This window comes from Spermophilus citellus (genome assembly GCF_964194105.1).
Source record: "Spermophilus citellus genome assembly, chromosome: 13".
NCBI lineage: Eukaryota > Metazoa > Chordata > Mammalia > Rodentia > Sciuridae > Spermophilus > Spermophilus citellus.
This window is the reverse complement of record NC_138193.1, coordinates 9,826,370-9,845,843: the sequence shown is the minus strand read 5'-3', so window position 1 is coordinate 9,845,843 and position 19,474 is coordinate 9,826,370. Positions and strand designations below refer to the sequence as shown.

At 52.9% G+C, this 19,474-nt stretch overlaps 1 protein-coding gene across 2 annotated transcripts in view; it reads right to left on the bottom strand.

The window, feature by feature from the left end:
* Nucleotides 1–3,193: 3,193 nt before the first annotated feature.
* CNNM4 (cyclin and CBS domain divalent metal cation transport mediator 4) overlaps nt 3,194–19,474 on the bottom strand; it is a 39,839-nt gene continuing 23,558 nt past the window's right edge. Inside the window, exons 2-8 of one of the 2 annotated variants that reach the window (XM_081265503.1) lie at nt 12,484–12,627; nt 12,084–12,218; nt 10,982–11,151; nt 10,725–10,821; nt 9,332–9,394; nt 5,824–6,008; nt 3,194–5,634 (exon numbers count right to left, since the gene is read on the bottom strand). In XM_081265503.1, the coding sequence (XP_081121629.1) occupies nt 5,437–5,634; nt 5,824–6,008; nt 9,332–9,394; nt 10,725–10,821; nt 10,982–11,151; nt 12,084–12,218; nt 12,484–12,627 (992 nt within the window). In that variant the 3' untranslated portion in view covers nt 3,194–5,436. The remainder of the gene's footprint in view (nt 5,635–5,823; nt 6,009–9,331; nt 9,395–10,724; nt 10,822–10,981; nt 11,152–12,083; nt 12,219–12,483; nt 12,628–19,474) is intronic. The other variant, XM_081265504.1, reaches the window with a different exon arrangement.

Below are 19,474 nucleotides of genomic sequence, written 5' to 3'. Positions count from 1 at the left end.
ACAGCGCTCTCGGAAGCTCCCAGGGCCTCACTCGAACCACGGGCCCTGAAGCTCTTGAAGTTGCACACGGAGATTCAAGTGCATGGAAAGTGGGATGTTTTCTTAATAAAAGGCCCAGAAACCCTTCAGGGCCAAGGGAGCTGAATAAGAACCAGAGCCTGGATTCGGGAAGCTAAGGTTTCTTGAAAATGTTTATGGATCGCGCGGGGCTGTGGCTTCAGGTCTGAGAACATCAAGGCACAGCCACTTCCTTCAGGGAACTCGGTCCCACCAGGGAAACACAAAGTCACAACCTCATTGGAGTCTGTCACACCCGCTGCATGTAATTAATGTCTTACAAGAGAAAAGTGAAGCGAGGACAGCGGTTCCAAGGCGACCTGCCCAACACCCCGTCACCATCCCAGCCACAGGAGGCGGAAGCTGCCGGCTGACTCCACTCCCACAATTCATCCTTGGGAGATTCCCCAAGGCCAACAAGAGCAACTCAAGAGGGTGCCTGCTGCTGGTATATTAGAAGACAGTATGGTCGGTGGACAGTGTGGCTCGTTTTAAATGATCTGTATGTGACCAGAAGGAAACAGACCAACTGCTAACAAGTCTTCTCTATAAGCATCCAGATTAAGTGGTTTTTGTATTTTTGTCTAATTTTTATGTTCTTCAGGCTTTCTAGCACAAGTAGACAGTTGATAAAGCTCAAACGTCATTTTAAATGGTCTTTAAAGGAGTCTATAGAAACAATTTGCTGTCTCCTGAGAATATCATTCTAAAAAGTATATGTATTATGGCCATAAGTGAACCATGTTGTGTGCAAAACCAGGTAAGCCCACAGTGAATGACGAACCGGAAAATATCTGTGAAAAACTCTTTGTCTCTTCTACATTGTAAACTCAGAAGAGCAACTGGGCCAACTGCTTCTCTGTTCTCCATTTTTATTATCCAGATGGTGCTGTGTCCTTTCACTGGCTGCTTCTGTTCTTGAAGATTACGGAGCAAGCCACTAGCAGAAGCAATAATGACATTAGTGCACCTTTCCACTGGATTGTCATATGTCTCTTTTGAAGAAGAAAAAGTACAAGCTTTATGCTGGATTCGTCCCCCTCACTTCTGTCTTCAAGTCAAGATAAAATGCTGACAATGAGCTAGAACAGATGATGTGCTCGAAATGGCTGAGAAGTCATTAACTAGCAAAAAATGAGTTCAAAGGACAGGAAGAAATAACTTGTTACGGATTGAGAGACAGGAGATGGGACTTTCACTTTCCACAAGTAACTTTCTTCCCTGGCCTCAGGCTCTCTTGAAAAAACAACCTATAACTAATTCTTGGGGAAGGGGGGTGCCTTTGGGTGGAAGAACAATTTGCTCAAACTTGGAAAACACAAATGGTCATTTAAATTCTCAATATCCAAAGATTCAAAGAACCCAGGATGGGGCAAAAAAGCAGCTTAGAGGGGCTTCTTCCTTTTTCAATGCCATTTGCCCAAACTCTAGTCAGTCACAGCTCTATTGGAGACACTGGACCTCCTTGGCCTTCCCGGGGCCATTTTTCTTCCTGGTCATTTGGATCAAGACATTTCCACTTTGTTTAAAAAATCTGTAGCTATTGGGTGTGACCACGGGCTAACTCCTGCTCATCTCTCAAGTCTTGGCTCCAATGCCCCTTCCTCCAATAGCTCCACCTTGATAAGTCAGATCAAGGTCATGGGAGCTATGTGCTCCCCTCACAGAATCCAGTACTTGGCTTAATTCTCATTCATTCACCTGACAAGTGTTTCCGGCACTGATGTGTGCAGTGTACTGGGGATGGTTCCAGTGCTGGAGTGTTGTGGGAATAAGATCAAGTCCCTGCCTTCCTGGGCTGAGAGTACTGGGACAACAGAAAAGAAATACCTGTATTTTATTATTAATAAGTGCTATGGAGAAAAGACAAGACAAGGAGACAGAGGGGTCGAGGCTGATGCTGATTGAAATGGAACAATCAGGGAAGGCTTCTCTAAGAAGGTAATATTTGAACCAGGTGTAAATAATGAGTGAGCCTCACAAAGACTTGGGAGAGGGGCTGGAGGAGTAGCTCAGTGCTAGTGCACATGCTCAGCATGTGTAAGGCCTTGGGTTCTACACCCAGCACCAAAAAAAAAGTTCTCGGGAGACATGTCCTAGAAGGAGATAGGCCCTGTGTGCCTCTCCCTTGGGGGTCTTCCTCACTCAGCTCCCTGAGGGGTTGGATGGTAGCAGCTGGCATGCAGCAGAAGCTAGCACACGAGAACGGGGCGGGGCGAGGTGGGGGGACGACCAACGTCATTCCCTCTTGCCCAACCACACACTCACTGTGTGTGTTACTCCTTTTATCTAGAGTATCCACTTCCCTTTGCTGCTACCCAAGTGCCTGCCTGCCTTCAGTACCTCCGGAATTGGTCTGCTGTCAAGCCATGCCTGCTCCAGCCCCTGGCCTTGGACTCTTGTGTGCCACAAGATTCCACAGTTGATGGCAGGCACGGTGGCACATGCCACTAATTCTAGCAGCTCAGGAGGCTGAGGCAAGAGGATAGCAAGTTCAAACCAGCCTCAGTGACTCGGGGAGACCCTGTCTCTAAGTAAAATATTAAAAAAGGCTGGGAACATGGCTCAGTGGTTAAGCACCCTTGGGTTCAATCCTAATCCCTGGTACCAAAAAAAAAGATTCCACAGCTGCCATTCTGGGAGTGGCCCTTCAGGGGACCCCAGCGCTCCAACTCTGAAACCATGTGAGCACACCAGGGTGGACAGACAGCAACTGTGTTATGAAATCATACAATCACATTCTTGGATCAGGCTTGGTAATCTCTCAGCCCCCAGAAAGGGAAGGACAGCACACTCACTCCAACACGCCCTCCAGGACCTGCAGGCAGGAGCCACGGGGCTTCCAGCTTGCAGGACTGTGCTGATGGCAGCTGAGCACATTTGCTCTGAACGTCTGCCAGCAGCTGCCACTCTCCAGCCCTGATTCTGTGTGTTTGTAAGTTACAATTCTGCTTGCATTTCACTGCTCCACAGCCCCAGAGCACTTTATGTTCCATGCCTTGTCACAGTGGCAGTCAGCCACAGTCACTTCCCTCTCTGTCACAGATGCTGAACATAGAACTCAAATGCAAGCCACAGACTCACCAAGACTTACATATATTTCATTTTTTATTACCAATCAAAAATAAATTCCGTATATTGTTTAGCAAATATTATCATTGTTTTGTGACAAAAGACACAAGAGTCATAACAACAAAACTCCCCGAGAGTCAAACTCATAACAATGCCAAAATAAATCACAAAAATATACAAATTAAAATCTTACGCAAAATAAATAGGAGTCATCTGCTACGGTGGCTGTGATTTGCCTACCCATTTGGATGCCATTTGCCAAGGTCTCCCTGGCCCAGGAAGACAAGCGGAGCAGGCCAGGTCCAGGGTATGGCTCAGCCCAGGAACCAGAGGTTGGAATAGGAAGTGAGAAATTGCACTGGGAGGAGGAAGTCATTGGACTGGTGATATCTGGGAATAATTATGACCCTCTTCAGGAAGTGATTATCGATGGGGAAGGAAGAGGAGGAGGGGGACCACCTGTTGGTAGTGACTGTGTGTGCAAGAGGTAGCTGTGGAAGTGAGTGCACCTGCTCCTTCTGCTCTACACACACCCACGAGGTTTGGGCCAACGTGCTTTGCTCTGCCGGCACCCTGGCCTCTCAGGAACACAACTCTGCCAGCTCCTGTGGGGACTCAGAAGCAATCTGCTCTTGTAGAAAACTAAGGGTCTCCTAAGGGCTCAAAGAGCTGCTGTCTTTTCCCTTATGGTCGAGAGCCCACAGGCATCGACAGCTCCCCAGGCTTCTAGGAGTAAATTCTGTGCCTGGGGAGGCCTTAGACTGGCCAGGGCAGGACACTCCCTAGTGCCAGGAGTTAGGATTCTCTAGGCGCCTGGAGAGCACAGCACTGGGTGACAGGACTGCCCTGGCTGAGGAAAGGCATGAACACATGCCACGCAGGCGGAAGGTGGGCAGCTTCCCTCACCTGGATCTGGTGCCCCAGCTCCTGTGCTTCCTGACAGAAGGTAGCCCTTGGTCCCACAGCCTCCCCCATGGTGGGAGCCAGGAGCTCTGGAGCAGGCCCTGGGGTAGGACTTCCTGCAGGTGCGAGAGACTCTCACGCAGTACCAGCGTCAGCACGGGCCAGTCGGAGCCCTCACGCCAGGGTCATGAGGATGTGAGGAAACGGGGATACTCCTCTGCTCTCCCACAGACCTCTCCCTAGTGAACCCCACTGATGGGATCCCATAAGGGGGTGAAGAAGGTCAGGTGACCTCGGCCAGCCACAGGAAAGGGCATGAAGAACCGTCCTGGTGGCTTCAACATGCCCTCTTGTCCCCAGCCCCCCAGAGGGACTAGGGCTTGGAGAGGAGGAGGAATCTAGAAGGGTGGCTTCCTGGGCCAGGTGGGCCCTGGCTCCTCTTGTAGGGTGGGGATGGGTGGGTGGTCATGGCTGCTACAGCACAGAAGCCTATGGCCAGAATCACCCCCGGATCCAAAAGGGGTACCTGACAAGTAATCTCTGGCATAGATGCCCTGCCCACCAAGGGGGGCCTTTGGCAAGGCGGAGACAAGCCTGGAGAGCAGGGAGCAGTGTGACTCCTGTGGCCCGCCTGACACTGCTCACTCCGTACCAGGTGGGAGTTCTTCGAAAGGAGAGATGGGGGGCGCGAGGAGAATCCTCAGCGAGCCCTGACTCACCGGGAGAGCCCATCCAAGGAGTTCTGATAGGTTCCTGGGTCCAGCGGTGACAGAAGATGTGCTCTTCTCCATGGCCAGGGCCATCGTGCCCCTGGTCACAGTTACCCAGACACAGTCGGCCGTAGCAACTTCAGTCAGGCCCTGGGTGTGCCCATGTTCAAGCAGCTGACCTCAGGCCTGGGTTCCTTGCTTCTGGAAGAAGCCAACTCCTTCTGCAGGCACTGCCCCCACTCTGCAGGAAAGGGTGGGCTCCCCGAGGCAGGGACATAGGCTGGAAGGTCATGGCTGGGAGCAGATTATGGCTATTGCTTCCAGGGTGGGGATCCCTCCCCCTTTTAAAGTTTTGGTTTTTTTTTTTTTTTTTTTTGAAAAAACATTCTTTTTTTTTTTAACATAAAGTTCTTTAACCCTGTCTTCCCTTCCCAAAATGATATTTAAAAAGAGGAGCAACGAGCCTAGTTTAGAAGTCCTCAGTAAGAAACAGCCTTTGCTCAGGTGGCTGACTCACCGCCCACCAGTCCAGGGCTGGCAGCGCCACCGCAGCCTGTTCAGAGGTCCCTGTCAGCAGCACCCTGGCTGCTCAGTCACACAGGCAATCCGCACCCCTGTGGCCTAACAGGCCCCCTCTCTCGGTGTGGCCCACTGGGGAGGCCCCGCGGGGCGGGCAGGGCCCCGGGCCCTGCTGTCAGATGGCGCTGTCCGGGGAGGCTCTGTGCAGCAAGGAGTTGCGCTCGTTGAGCAGCGTCGTGGTCTCGTCCACCACTGGCAGCTCGGGCTTCTCGGTGAAGTTCTCCGTGCAGGTGGTGCACCCGTCCAGCGGAAACTGTGGGCCATTCTCCATGCGGGAGGCCATCAGCCCGTTCTGGTACTGCTGCCGCGTGATCTGTGGGCAGGAGGCGAGTGCGGTGGGCAAGAGCTGGGGCCCAGGCAGAAGAGAGGGCGTGGCCTGGACGGGCCTGCGGGGCTCCCATCAGGCGCAGGGCAAGGTGAGGAGAAGGAGGCTGGGTCTGGCGGGTGGGGAAAGAGGCCGCTGGTCCTGAGCAGGGACGAGGGCTGCAGCAGGGGCACTCACCTTAATGTACTGCAGGTCCATGAGTGCCCGGACACTGAAGTCCGAGATGTACTGGCCCAGGATGGAGCTGCCAAACTGGTTGCTGCCGGCCGCCAGGGTGGACGTGGTGGACGCATCTGTGCTGCGGTCCGGGTAACTGAGGGAGGCTGAGCGGCTGAGGGGCATGGGGTGCGATGGGGAGCGGTCTGTGGGGACAGCAGAGGCTGGCAGGTCAGGCTATGCCCTAAGCTCAGCCCAGGGGAGACAGGGACATGGTCCCTCTCCAAAAACAAGACAGTTCTTTTTTTCTTCCCTAGTTGTTGATGTTATTTTTTTTTTTCATTTGTGTATTTATATACAGTCGTAGTGCTGAGGATAGAACCCAGTGCCTCACACATGCTAGGCAAGCGCTCTGCCCCTGAGCCCCAGCCCCAGCTCAGCAGGACAGTTCTTAGGGACAAACAAAAGCACACAGAAGCTCCAGCTGCACCAGCCTCAAGGCTAACCGAGCTAGTGTTCAGAAGAGCGTCAGGCAGTAAGTGTTAAACAGTCCATCCAAGCAAACTGGTCAACAGGAAATGTGCGGCTGCAGAACCCCTTGGTGAACCCCCCAAATTCATCAGTCCCAGTCAACACACAGTGATCACCCTCCCGTGACAGACAAGCAGCTACCTTTGTCTCAATACCAGCTTATGTCAAGTGACTTAAGTGACTTAAACTACATACTTTTAAACAAAGAACATTTAGGGCTGGGGTGGTGGCTCAGTGGTAGAGCGCTCGCCCAGCACCTGTGAGGCACTGAGTTTGATCCTCAGCACCACATTAAAAAATAAATAAAAATAAAGAAGAAGAGCATACAGTCCTCACTCTCTCAGTGGGAACCCCACCCCGTGATGCCTGTCACTGCTACAGAGTCAGAGGTGTGCTCGGCTCAGGACGGGGTCAGTCCACTGTCTGCCCCCACCCCAGCCAGCTGTCAGAGCCAGCTGTCAGGAGGAGGAGGGTGGCAGGTTCCTCACAGGAACCCCCAGGGTCCTGGTTAACTAGGATGGCGGGTGGCACAGCCCAGCCACCAGGCAGCACAGGCCTCTCCGCCCAGGAAAGGGTGGCAACTCCAGCCCAGCCCAACCCAGCCGAGGAAGGGGGAAAGGAGCTGCCCCTACATGGCACAGCTCACCATTAGCTCAGTTTTAAAAACACAGAGAACAAGGAAAGACTCAGAGAAGTCACTAGTGAATGCAACTTGTTTTATTTTTGTCTGTTTTATTTTATTTTTTTGGTACCAGGAATCAAATCCAGGGGCGTTTAATCACTGAGCCACATCCCCACATCTCCAGCCCTGTTTTAAAATTATCTTATTTTGAGACGGAGTCTCATTAAGTTGCTGAGGGCCTTGCAAAATTGCTGAGGCTGGCCTCAAAACTTGCAATCCTCTTGCCTCAGCTTCCAGAGTCACTAGGATTACAGGCAGGCACCTGGTGCTTGCAACTTGTTTTACACAAACAGGAAGTGGATCAAGGGGGTTTGCTTTAGTTAACTACAAAGTTACTAACTACTAAGTTAGCTATGATAAGAAATAGCCAGCAGAGAGAACAAACACTGAACCCAGCAATTCAAGGACCCACACAGCTTTTACCAAGTGAGATCAAATAGAGTACTCCTCTATTTTTCTGCCTAAGTAAAGCCAGATTTTCTCTAATAAATCTAGGAAAATACAGTCTGGCCATTCTGTGACTGGGTACGCCCACCGAGGAACAGGAAACAGGCTCACTAGAGGGTCACATGCAAGTAGCTAAGCAGTACCTCTGATTCACCTCCAGGAAAAAGTTAGAAATACCAGGAGTATTACTTAATATCTTACATTAATCATCTGAATGATGGAATGCCTTTTGAAACAGGAACAGAATTTATTTATTTAGGCTGGGGATGGAACCCAAGGCCTAGTGCATGCTAAGTGCAGGCTCAACCATTGAATTTAAAACCTGCGCAAATGATCTTTTACAAATAGAGGTCCTATAAGGACATATCAGAGTATTGTCTCTGAGAAATGAAATTATGGTACTTTTTAATTTTCTCAAAAACTTTTTTTTCTGTTTTCCCAATAAACTGTTAATTTGGGGATCAAAAAAAAAAAACAATAAAAATGGCAAATATTAGGGTTCTTTGATCTGGTAATCCTGTTTCTGAAAGAATATCCTAAGAATATAATCTTAAACTCTGAAAAGTTTTTGCATAATTTTTAAAAATCATGGTATTATCTATAATGACTTCTCCAGCTAGGTGTGGTGGCACACACCTGTAATCCCAGCAGCTCAGGAGGCTGAGGCAGGAGAATCACGAGTGCAAAGTAAGATACTAAGCTGGGGATGTGAGTCAGTGGTTGGGTGCCATTGAGTTCAGTCCCCAAAACCCACCCCCCAAAGACTCCTTCAGCAAATAAACTTAAAGCAGAGAATGAACGGGTGATGCTAGCCCTGCTCCATGACAAAGCACCTTCCAGAAAGGCACCCCTGCTCCCAGAGGCAGAAGCAACACGGGGTCACACCCTGCATGCACCCGCACACTCGGGGAGCAGCAAGTGAGGAGGGAGAGGGCTGGAGTCACACGGGGGCTAGCAAGTGGCTTCTTCCAGGTCACCTTTGTATTTTTAGACAAAGGGTCAAAGCAGCGCAGCGCACACTGAAGCACTGAAGAGAAAAACTCATCTGTACTCCTGTCAGATGGGGACAGCTTACAGGTAATGGGGTTCAGTATGTCAGGGCCCAAGGAGCTCAAACATGCCCCTGACCATGGGTTCCAGCCCCGATAGAACCCTCAGGTGCCCCCAGCCCCCGGTGCACATGGGGCCCAGCAGCCTCGGCCTCACCATGTCAGGCCCCGCTGTTCCTGGGGGACGTGTCGGGTGGGACAGAGCTGAGGCCAGGCACAACACAGCACCAGGCCTTTCCCTAAGTACTTCTGACTCAAATATCCCAGTTCATAGTAGAGAAAAAACAGAAGCCACCAAGCTCTAACTAGATGGGCTGTCGCTTCCTGCTCCTGGCAGCTCCTCACAGTGGGCAGTGTTGCTCCCACCTCCTGAGTGTCGAGGACTAGCACAATGGGGCTCCTGCGCATGCCTGCTGCTGCCTGGCCTGAGGGCATGGCCAGCAGGCGACAGACCTGAGCACCAAGTGGCAGGCCTGAGGGTGGGCAGGAAGTGTCTCAGGTGAAAAGATAACATCATCCTGTGGGGCTTGTGAGCAGCCTGGAGCAGGGTGCCAAGCGGCTGGGCTCATCCCCTCCAGACGGTACACCTTGGCTTGGCCAAGGGTTTTTTGGGGGTGCCTTCTCAAGGACTAAGGGACCCTTTCAGGACTGAGGCAAAACCATCTAGAAACTGGACACTAGGCCAACCAGAGGAAGGACCCAGCTGGCCACCAAGTGTGTCCAGGTGGAATGCCCAGGTGCCTGGGGGCAGGGTTAATGTAGGTGCAGTGCGCAGCTTGGACGACAGGTGGCAGTGTGAACTCCTCGCATGCTGCGTTACCTGAGAGCCAGGACAGCAGCGAGTTCCGCTTGCCAAGCGGACACCCGACCTGGGTGGAAGGAACTGGAGCAAGAGAAGAGGAGGTCAGTGACCTTGCAGGGTCAGGAGGCAGGACACAGAGCCACAGGAATAGGACGGAGAGGCAGACCCGACAGGAGCCAGTCTGCTCTGGGCAGGGTGGGAGGGCTCTGACAGGAGGGGTGCTCTAGGCAGACCAAGGAGCCCTGTGCAGAGGCAGAGCTGGCCCAGTGTGCTGAGAGCCATTTCCCCTCCCTCCTGGTCACTCCAAATGGGAGCTGTGTGGCCTCCAGCAGCACTGGGAAGGGCTCACAGGCCTGCTGCCCTGCTCACTGCCCCGGCTGCTCAGCCAAGCTGAGCTGCAGAGAGCAGCCTGAGGCATGTGGGTAAGCCCACCTGCTCCAGAGCCCAGCTCAGGAGCCCCCTGTCTCTCACCCCCAGGACCCTGCAGTGCCCTGGCTCATCCCGGTGGGGGGCAGAAGAAACAGGCTGAGCTGCGTGTTGGCAGTGATGGGTGCTCTGGCCCCCGCACAGGGTCCTGAATGTCTAAGGACAGTGACAGGCCAGCACAGAAGTTCTCCAGGAGCCTGCCTGTTCCAGCACCAACAGGGACTGCTCTCGGCCTGCAAGAGCCTCCATGGCAGGAGGGTGGAGGAGCAGGGTGAGATGCGGGCTTCACCTACAGCGCCAGGTGCCCACCAGAGCCATTCGGCCTTCAGGCAGAAAAGTCTGAGTCACCCAGAATCAGAGAAGCTAAGGACACTGAAGAGGCTCTTCTTCAGATGGTAACTGTCTTTGAGGGGGTGCATCCCCTTTTCTCAGTCCCTAAATCCCTTTATTCCATCAGAACCAACCCTGACCAAAAGGCAGAGGCTGAGCCCCTGAAAAGCCAAGTTCACCAGCACCCACCTCACAATAGGCTGATCTGGTGACTGACAGGAACTCTGGACACCCACTCCCCATCCCCGTCCTCACTTCAACTTGCCTCCCACCCTGTGCCTGCTGTGATGGTCAGTGGGGGCCCGGGCCAGCTCACCGTGCCAGTCCACTCTAATTTCATCGTGTTCCCCACATCGAAGGCCACTGACTGCTTCCCACTTCCTGTCAGAGCCAAATACCTGCAGCTCTAGGGGCTCCCGATGCATCCTCATGGCCCTCTCCCAAGGCAGGCTGGTCTTACACCTCGGCACCGCTCCCTCCACTGCCCCCAGGCCTTTGCTCCAAACCCTCTCATCTCTTCCTCGGGCCTCCAAGGGCGCACACCACTCTATTCCCCAGACCACCCCGTCTAGGCCCCAGAAGCCTCCCCTCCCAAGTCATCTGCACTCGGTTCCCGTGAGCAGGAGGACAACCCAGCCCCAGCCCAGTGACTCACCAGAGGGGACCCAGGACAGGGCCATGGTCCCATAGTAGGAGAAGGCGCCTGTCTCAAACTTCATGTTCTCCTTGCCTGCCTCCACCTCCACCTTCCCCTGCAAGAACACGGGTCAGTGTTACAACAGAAGGGAATGAGGACTGGGTGGGACAGAGGACAATGCGGGGCATGTGGAAGTCAAGGGCGGGCTGCGCATCCCCAGCATCTTGGCAGAGTGGTGTGGGCAGGCAGCCTGGGGCCAGGACGGCAGTGCTCACCTGCAGGATGAGGATGAAGTAGTCGGCCGGCTTGTTCCGGGTATACAAGTAGTGGCGGGCGTAGTACTTGTTGTGCTCATCAAACTTGAGCTCCTGGATGACATCTGGGTACTTGAGCAACCGCAGCAGAATCTTCTCTGATATCAGAGAGGGACTGAACTGGGGCACCTCTGTGGGAGAAGAGGGGAGACTTCACTCGAGGCTTGGGGCTGGGCCACTGCGGCACTGCAGCGGCTACTTGGCCTGGGATGGCTCCGCCCTGCTGAGCTCTTCCTTCGGGCCACACCTCCCAGGAAGGGTGTGCACCTGACTTCCCTGCTGAGACCCCAAGACTGTCAGCCTGCCCGGCCTCCAAGTGAGGCTTCTGTACTAAGAGCCTGTGACCTTGGGCAAATGACTTAACCCGAGTCTCAGGTTCCTCATCTGTAAAATGGGGATAAAAACTTCACAGGGTGCTGCAGGTTAGTGGGCTAAAACGCACAGACCACTCTCACACAATCCTGGCCTGTGGCCAGTGCTTAGGAAGAGCTCCTATGAAAACAAAGGAGAAGGACTCATGGCACTCTTAGCAAGTCAGGGCAAGGAAGGAAGGTGGACTGGGGGAGAGGGGATGCAGTAGGCAGGTTTTTTCTAAACTGTCACCTGGGTCCCCATGGGAGCTTTGAATCAGGGGTCAGAAGAGAGAAATGTCACTGATCTAGAGATAATTCCTGTGGGAGCCAGTACACACAGAGGTGAGGGCAGGGAAGAGGGGAAGAGAGCTAGAGCAGGCTTCTCAGTGCAGATAAGCAGCGCCAGGGGTGTGGGCTGCACCCAGAGGACCCACTGCCAGTGCAAGGGTCCCTTTTCCTTACCTGTCCACAAGCCTCAGTGGGCTGGGGGCACCCAGGTGAGCGCCTAAGGAGTTCCTCTCTCACCACTTATTTTCAAAACTCCCCCAGGCCTTCTGTAGAAGTTTGCAGTAGCAGCCCAGGGACAGCAAGCAGACTGCAGGAGAGTCCCAGGGATGGCCCTCCCAAAGCAGCTGTGTTGACCCTGCACCCACCACAGCCCCCTTCCAGTAACTAACTCCACCAACAAAGGAAGGGCCTCCTGCTCCTACCTGTGGCCAGGAAGCGATGGGCAGCCAGAAGCAGCTGAGGAGAGATCTTGACTTTGAGTTCATTGTCAGCATCCTTGAAGGCGGAGAAATCACGCTTGTTCTTTGCAGACACCCGTTTCCGGCTTCGGTTGTCAGCTGCAAAGGAAAGATCTAGAACTGAGGTTGCTATCCCTTGAGGACCTGAAAAAGACTGGAGCCTGACCCCAGCTCCCACTCCCTCTGGCCAGAAGGAGCCAAGGTGGCCTCCTCCGTGTGCTCAGCAGGCGCTCCCAGCTCACCCCACCAGCAGGGAGCCTGGTGACCGGGGCCACCCTGTACCCGCACTCCGCCTTCCCCAGGGGCATGATTCCAGACTCAAGCAGTGAAGGGCCTCTGGGCCTGCGGAGAGTGCTGGACTCACTGTACGTGTCCGACTCGTCCAGGATCTCGGACTTGATGATCTCTTCAATGACATCCTCCAGGGTGACCAGGCCCAGCACCTCATAGAAGGGGTCGCCCTCACCCTCGTTGTTCACCTTCTGCACGATGGCCAGGTGGGACTTCCCTGTGGGGACAGTGCACTGAGTCAGACCAGCACAGGGACCAGGCATGAGACTTCCCCAACAAAAATGTCAACACTCAGGGCCGTGAGTCACTGGGGAGGCGTCATCGGTGGCCCCTCCTTTTCTGTACGTCCTGATGTTTCTGTTGCAGGCACTGCTTTCATGAACAGGAAGCCCCAAAGGGTCCTAAAGGCCTCGCACTAAGGACCATGTGTTGACAGGGGCTGAAAGTGACAAGGCTGCTTGGGGCCGTTTCCCAGAGCTCCTGGGTCTCCAGAGGGGACAGACCCACACTAGGAGGGCACAGGGAGACAGTGGAGGCATGTGTGCCAGCTGGACAGATGGTCTGATGCTGCCCACGCCCCAGGGCCTTGGAGGCCCACTGCTGTTCGCCCTGCATGGACACAGGGTGTTAAACTGTCCCACGCCAAGACGCTCCTCTGGCTCCTCAGCAGGTGAGCCAGCAGGAGCCTGAGGCCTTCCCTTCCACCAGGAGCAAGGGAGCTGCGAGGCAGGTGGGGTAGCTCTGTGGAGGCTCTGGAGGTGTCAGGGCTTCCTGGGCTCTTCTGGAGCATCTGTCCTGCTCTGTGTCCCCAGACCCAGCAAGTGACTATAGGGGAACACCAGAAGGGCTTGGCCCAACTCTAGACATGGAAGTGTTTTGATAGCCTCCAGGGAAAGCCCTAGGGACCTGTGAACTCGGGTCTCTGCATGCCGCAGGGGAACACTGCTTCTGGAAGTTGTCCCCACACATGACCGTCACTAAGATATGCACGGAGACTTTCAGTACCGTGCTGGACAGAACCATCAGGACTGGACGCATCATGAAGTCCCTGGTGTCTTCCCAGAGATAAGCCAACAAGCACAAGAGTGCAGGGCCACACTCCTGCATCCGTCACCTGGGTCTTTGCACCTGCTGGAGGCAGGACACTGGAGTGTCCCCTAGGGAGGGCGCCTGGGCAGCCAGATAAACTACGTCACCAGATGGAAACGAATTAAAGAAAATAGCTTTAGCACCTTCTAGGATGGCAGTCCCCAAAAAGCTTATTGGTCATGCCAGTGTTGGGGGTGGGCTACAACAGGCCCTCACCCACTCCAGCTAGGGGACAGGAATGCACAGGAGGCTAACAGGGCAGCACGCCTCAAAATTAAGGGTCTCTCCCTTGGATTTTGGAATTCCCCTTTTAGGAATTTGTCCCACAGAGATATGACTATCACAAAAGCACGAGGACACCAAAGGGGGCTCACGGCAACCCCTCTCCAAAACCAAAACCTCCTAAATCGAAAGCCACGAGACCCATCCTGGCAGGGGCCCTGCTTTAGGGCGAATGTGGGGGAGCTGGATGGAAGAAACCCCAGACGTGCCCCCAGAGGACAAGTCTCGGGACACAGCGCCACCCAGTTGCACAGGAGCAAAGGAGCTAGGGGGCTTGAGCGGGACCAGAGACACCTGGAGGCAGTGACAGGGTGCCCTCTGGAGGACCTCTGTGGGTAGAGCCCTATTACCCCTTTCTCTGTACCTTTCTGTACCATTCTATCTGACAGGCCCATGCCTCACTTTTTTTTGGTGGTGGTATCAAGGACTTAACCCAGAGGGACTTTACCACTGGGCCACATCCCCAGTCCTTTTAATTTTTTCTATTTTGAGTCAGGGTCTCCCTAAATTGTTTAGGGCTTCACTAAGTTGGCCAGGCAAGCTTTGAACTTGCAATCCTCCTGCCTCAGACTCTACAGCTGCTGGGATTACGGGGGTGTGCCACCACGCCCAGCAACATGCTTCACTTTTATCATTGAAAAAAGACCAGAGCAGGGTACAGCTCAATGGAGAGCACGTGCCTAGCAATCTAGTGGCCCTGGGCTCATCCCCAGCACCCCCCCACACACACACACACACAGAGAAAGAAAAAAAAAAAAACAACTTAAGGGACAAAGAGAAAGTGCTGCCATCTTTAGGGTGGATGAGGACCCTCTGGGCCTCCGGCTGCCACAGTGTCAGCCCCTGGGAATGGGGTACGGCTTCTGACAATGGTCAGGGGACAACACTTTGCTGTCAGGAATAGCAGGAACAGGCTCTTCCTCCCTGAAACACAGAGCTGCCCTCCAGGCACCAAGTCTCACCAACACACAGTCACTTGCACCAAGCCCCAGGGGAAGGCTGGCAGTTTCCCTAAAGGACATAAATGCCCACTGGGGTGGAATGAGCTAACTCCAGGCACAGCCAGCTGCACCAGCCCTCCTGACTTCTCTGGGCCCTTCCTGGGTTTTGGATCTGCCGCTCTGAGCAGGCCCCCGCTGGTGGCTGCCACACGTGTAACAGGAACCTCCTAAGTGTGCACCCTGGGCACCAGGCACAGTTTGGCCCTTCTCTGTGCTCGGTGCTTCCAGCACTGGTGCTACTGGTAGCTGGTCAGCTGGGCCCCTCACAAGGGTTCCTGGCTAAGGGGCCAGTCTGTCAGTTTCTCCTGGGCCAGCCGGAGGCCCTCAGCTGGTTGTCTTTTCTAATTTGTCTACCCAGAGGGGACATCTTTTTGTCCTGGAAGAACCTTCCTCTTCCTTGGCCAGAGAACCTCCTGTCAAGGTCACCGATGACCTCCAATAGCTCTGTGTCCTTCTCAGGTGACCTCCCACCTCCTGTAAACCTCCCCACCCACTTGGCAACCAGGACACATGGTTCCTGAGAGGCTCCTTCTCCCTGATCCCTTACTGCCGAAGGGTCCTGGGGCTCAGACCTCGCACCTCGTTTTGCCTCATGATTTAAATACAAGCTTATGTCAAGACACCCCATAAGTCTGCACAGGCCTGCGCCTCCTGTGTCCCCAGACTCCTCATTGTAACTGGGGACTGAGCCTTGAACCTAACACCACCAGGAGAAAGCTCAGGGACACCCAGCCCCCACCACCACCCCCCGCCACCCTCTATGTTCTTCAGCCAGTGAAGGAAGACAAAGGGGTGCAGACTGGAGACAGAAATACTCTGGATTTCAGCAATTTAGACGTGTCTCTGCTTCAGAACCACTGCTGACTTAGCATTTAAACTACGGGGCAGCAAGGGGGCGGCGAGGGAGCGTGGTGCAGAGCGCTCAAGGGCATGTCCAGCCCTGGCACTGCCCCCTCCCCATGGTTGGTTGTTTTTTTTAAGTAAATCAACTTAGACCTTGAATTTATGATTGTCATTTATAGATTCTTACACAAAATTTTATTTCATTGAGCTCCCTCATTTTACTAGTGCTGTCCATTCCACTGGATTAACGGATTTTGGGGGTGGCTGGGGTGACCAATGGAGCATGGAAATTTAAATAACACTTCTGGAGCCAAAATTCTACTTTTTTTTTTTTTCCAAAGTAGAAACTAAGGAAACATAGCAAAAATCATAGTTATCTGGCTGAACCATATGATATTGTTGACTTTTGGGGGGCATGGGGGGTTCTGGGGATTGACCTCAGGGGCCCTCAACCACTGAGCCATATCCCCAGCCCAATCTTCTATTTTATTTAGAGACAGGGTCTCACTGAGTTGCTTAGTACCTCACTTTTGCTAAGGCTGGCCTTGAACTCATGATCCTCCTGCCTCAGCCTCCTGAGCCACTGGGATTACAGGTGTGCACCACCACACTGGGCAATTGTTGACATTTTGATTCTTTTTTTTTTTTTTTTAACCAAAAACAGTGATTTCCCATGGCACAATCTAACCATCTGAGAAACCAAGGATGGCTATTTTCTTTTTTTATATTTTCCTATATAGAAATTCCAAACTTTCCATAATCAAGTACACGATTTTGTAATCAGAAAGAAACCATACATTACAAGCAATTTCAAAACCACTCTAATGCTGCTTCCCTGGGCCTTCGGCTTCCTGCCCTTCCTACATGCAAGCACTGCTCCAGGGGGGAGCCTGGGCGAGTGGGACCCCAGAGAGGAGGCACCTGGAGCCCTGGCTGCCCAGCGTCTCCTCCAGGCCTCGCCTGGCATGCTCGCCCACTCCACCCTCTGCTGTCCTTTGTCCAGAAGTAGCCAAATAGGGCTGTTCCCTCCCTAGTCCAAGAGCTACAGGTGAAGCCTCCAGAAACCTGCCGGCCAGCAGCCTCTTCCCACAGGGTCAGGTCACGAATCAGGGCAAGGAGTGACTGGCTGCCCTGAGTCCCCAGCAGCCCCTCCTGCTCCTGCCTTCCCACGTCACCTCTTCATCCTCCTGCCTGGGCGCACACATTGCCCTGGGGGCCCCTGCCAGCCCTCACTGCCCACCCTGACCCCATGGCTTCCTCACACAGCACTTGTGCCTCAGGCTAACGGGGGTCCAGGTGCTCCCCACGCTCGCTGGAGACAGAAAGGAAGGCTCCGGGCCCAGAAAGCCCAGCCCCCACCCTGTGCGATGCTTATTTTAGCAAACTCCATGTCCTCCTCCCTCCCATAAAATGTTTTTTACAGTTCCTCAAAGACCATAAGGAAACACATCACCATGTGCTGGGTTTCAAAGTCCACAAGGGCCCTACAGGGGTTTCCACGCACCAGCTCCAGCTGCCTTTCCCATGGGGTACAACAGGGTCCAAATAGGACAAGGGTCCTAGCACCTGAGAGGGTATCCTCGGTGGCTTCCTTGCTGGGTCTCCCAGCAAGTTCCAGTCCCGGGTTCCCGGGACAGGCCCTGGGCTCCCAGGTCCCCCCATGGGAGGGCCATGGTCGGCATCTACAGATGGCGGGGCACTCTGGTTTCCTGGCCTTCACCCAGACCTGGGCAGGATTAAGCTGGCTATTATTAGTGCTGACCTCAACCTGCAGGGGGGCAGCAGCCCATCCCAGCAAGAACCAGGGTAGGAAAGGAGCCAGCCCGAGTGAGACAAGCCCCCTGGCTTCCGGCCTTGGGCAGGTTCACCCAAACGCCTGGCAGAGCTCGTCCCGCTGGCTCCCTCTCTCCCGGGGAGGCAGCTGTTGGTCAGGACAGTCAGACTAGGCCAAGGCCTGGAGGCCGGGAGGCTGCAGCAGCCTGGCAGGCAAGCAACACCCACGAGCTCCAGAGAAGAGGAGGCGCAAAGGCACGGCAGGCGGCCCAGACTGCCACAGACTCCCAAAGCCTGGAAGGGCACAGCAGGGCTGCAGACCTCCCTGTGGCTGCAGCACTCTGCCACCCAGGGGTGGGACACTTACCCCGGAGGGGTGCCTGGGAGGACCAGGACGGGGACTATTGAGTCAAGATGCAACTTAAAAGAGTACTGAGGAGGACTTTCATTTTATTTCACTTAATTTACTTTTGAGGTGGAGTCTATGTTGCCCAGGTGGGCCTCCAACCCCTGGGCTCAAGTGTTCTTCCTGCCTCAGCCTCTTGAATAGCTGGCACCTCAGGTGAATGCCACCACACTGGCCCCTTGATTTTAATACAAAGTAAAATGTATTATAAGACCATAGTGACTAAACAGCGCAGTACTGGAGAGAACGATGAAAGCGTTCAGAAATGAACTCCATCATACTGGGAATATTGTATGGAATAAATCTGGCATTTTGAGTCTAGAGGAAATAAAGAGATTATTCAATGAAAGGCAATGGACTAAGTGGCGTAGCAGCACTGTTTTAAACAAGCCTCTATAAATGAAGTAGGAAACCTACCAGCTTAATTACAAATAATTATAAATTAAAACCAAGGAAGGGCTGAGGTTGTGGCTCAGGGGTAGAGCGCTCACCTAGCATGTGCAAGGACCTGGGTTTGATTCCCAACACCACATAAAAATAAATAAATAAAACGAAGTTATTGTGTCCAACTACAACTAAAAAAATAAATAAATATTTAAAAAAAAACAAGGAAATAAATTTTTTTCGAATGAACTGTTGTTTTGTTGTTGTCGTTGTTGTTTTGCGGGGTACCAGGGATTAAACTCAGGGGAACTCACCCACTGAGCTGCATCCCCAGCCCTATTTTGTATTTTATTGAGTTGCTTAATGCCTTGCTTTGAACTCACAATCCTCCTACCTCAGCCTCCTGAGCTGCTGGGATTACAGGTATGCGCCACCGTGCCCCGCTAAAATGTTGTTTTTTAACCTATCATTAGCCAAAATTTTTTTTTAATATTTATTTTTTAGTTTTATTTTTTGGCAGACACAACATCTTTGTTGGTATGTGGTGCTGAGGATCGAACCCGGGCCGCACGCATGCCTGGCGAGCGCGCTACCGCTTGAGCCACATCCCCAGCCCCTAGCCAAAATTTAATAGATTGGTAAACTGTGTTGGTGGAAGAACTAGTCTCTACTGCTAGGAGCTTAACTTTTTTCTTGAGGCATACATATGCCATGTGCATCAGAATGAAGAATGTACATGACCTTGGACCCAGCTCTTTCTTCTACTCCTAAGAAGTGACCTTAACACTAAAACAGCTTGCAAGGAGTGCCCAGGAGGGTCCATCCAATGCAGTTTACAACACAATATTACAGCCACTAAAAAGGCTGACTCAGACCTGAATTTATTGAGAGACAGTGATTCACGGTATATATGAAGCAAAACAGTTCAGATGGAGTGATCACTAATCTTGTTCACTTTTGTTTAATGCACTCAACATGTACTCTTTTTTTATTTTTACTTTTATAATCAAGAGACGATAAAAATGTTACTTTCTGCCAGGTATGATGGCACACACCTGTTATCCTGCTACTGGAAGTCTAAGGCCAGAGGATCCCAAGTTCAAGGCCAGGCTGGACAACTTAGCAAGATCCTGTCTCCAAATTAAAAAAGGGTTGGGGATGTAGTTCAGTGGCAGAGCACCTGAGTTCAATGCCCCTACAGAGGGTGGGGAGGATTACAAATACCACTTTCATGGGGTGGGAAACAGTATAATTTACTGCTGACTTACTAAAAGAAAATACAAAAT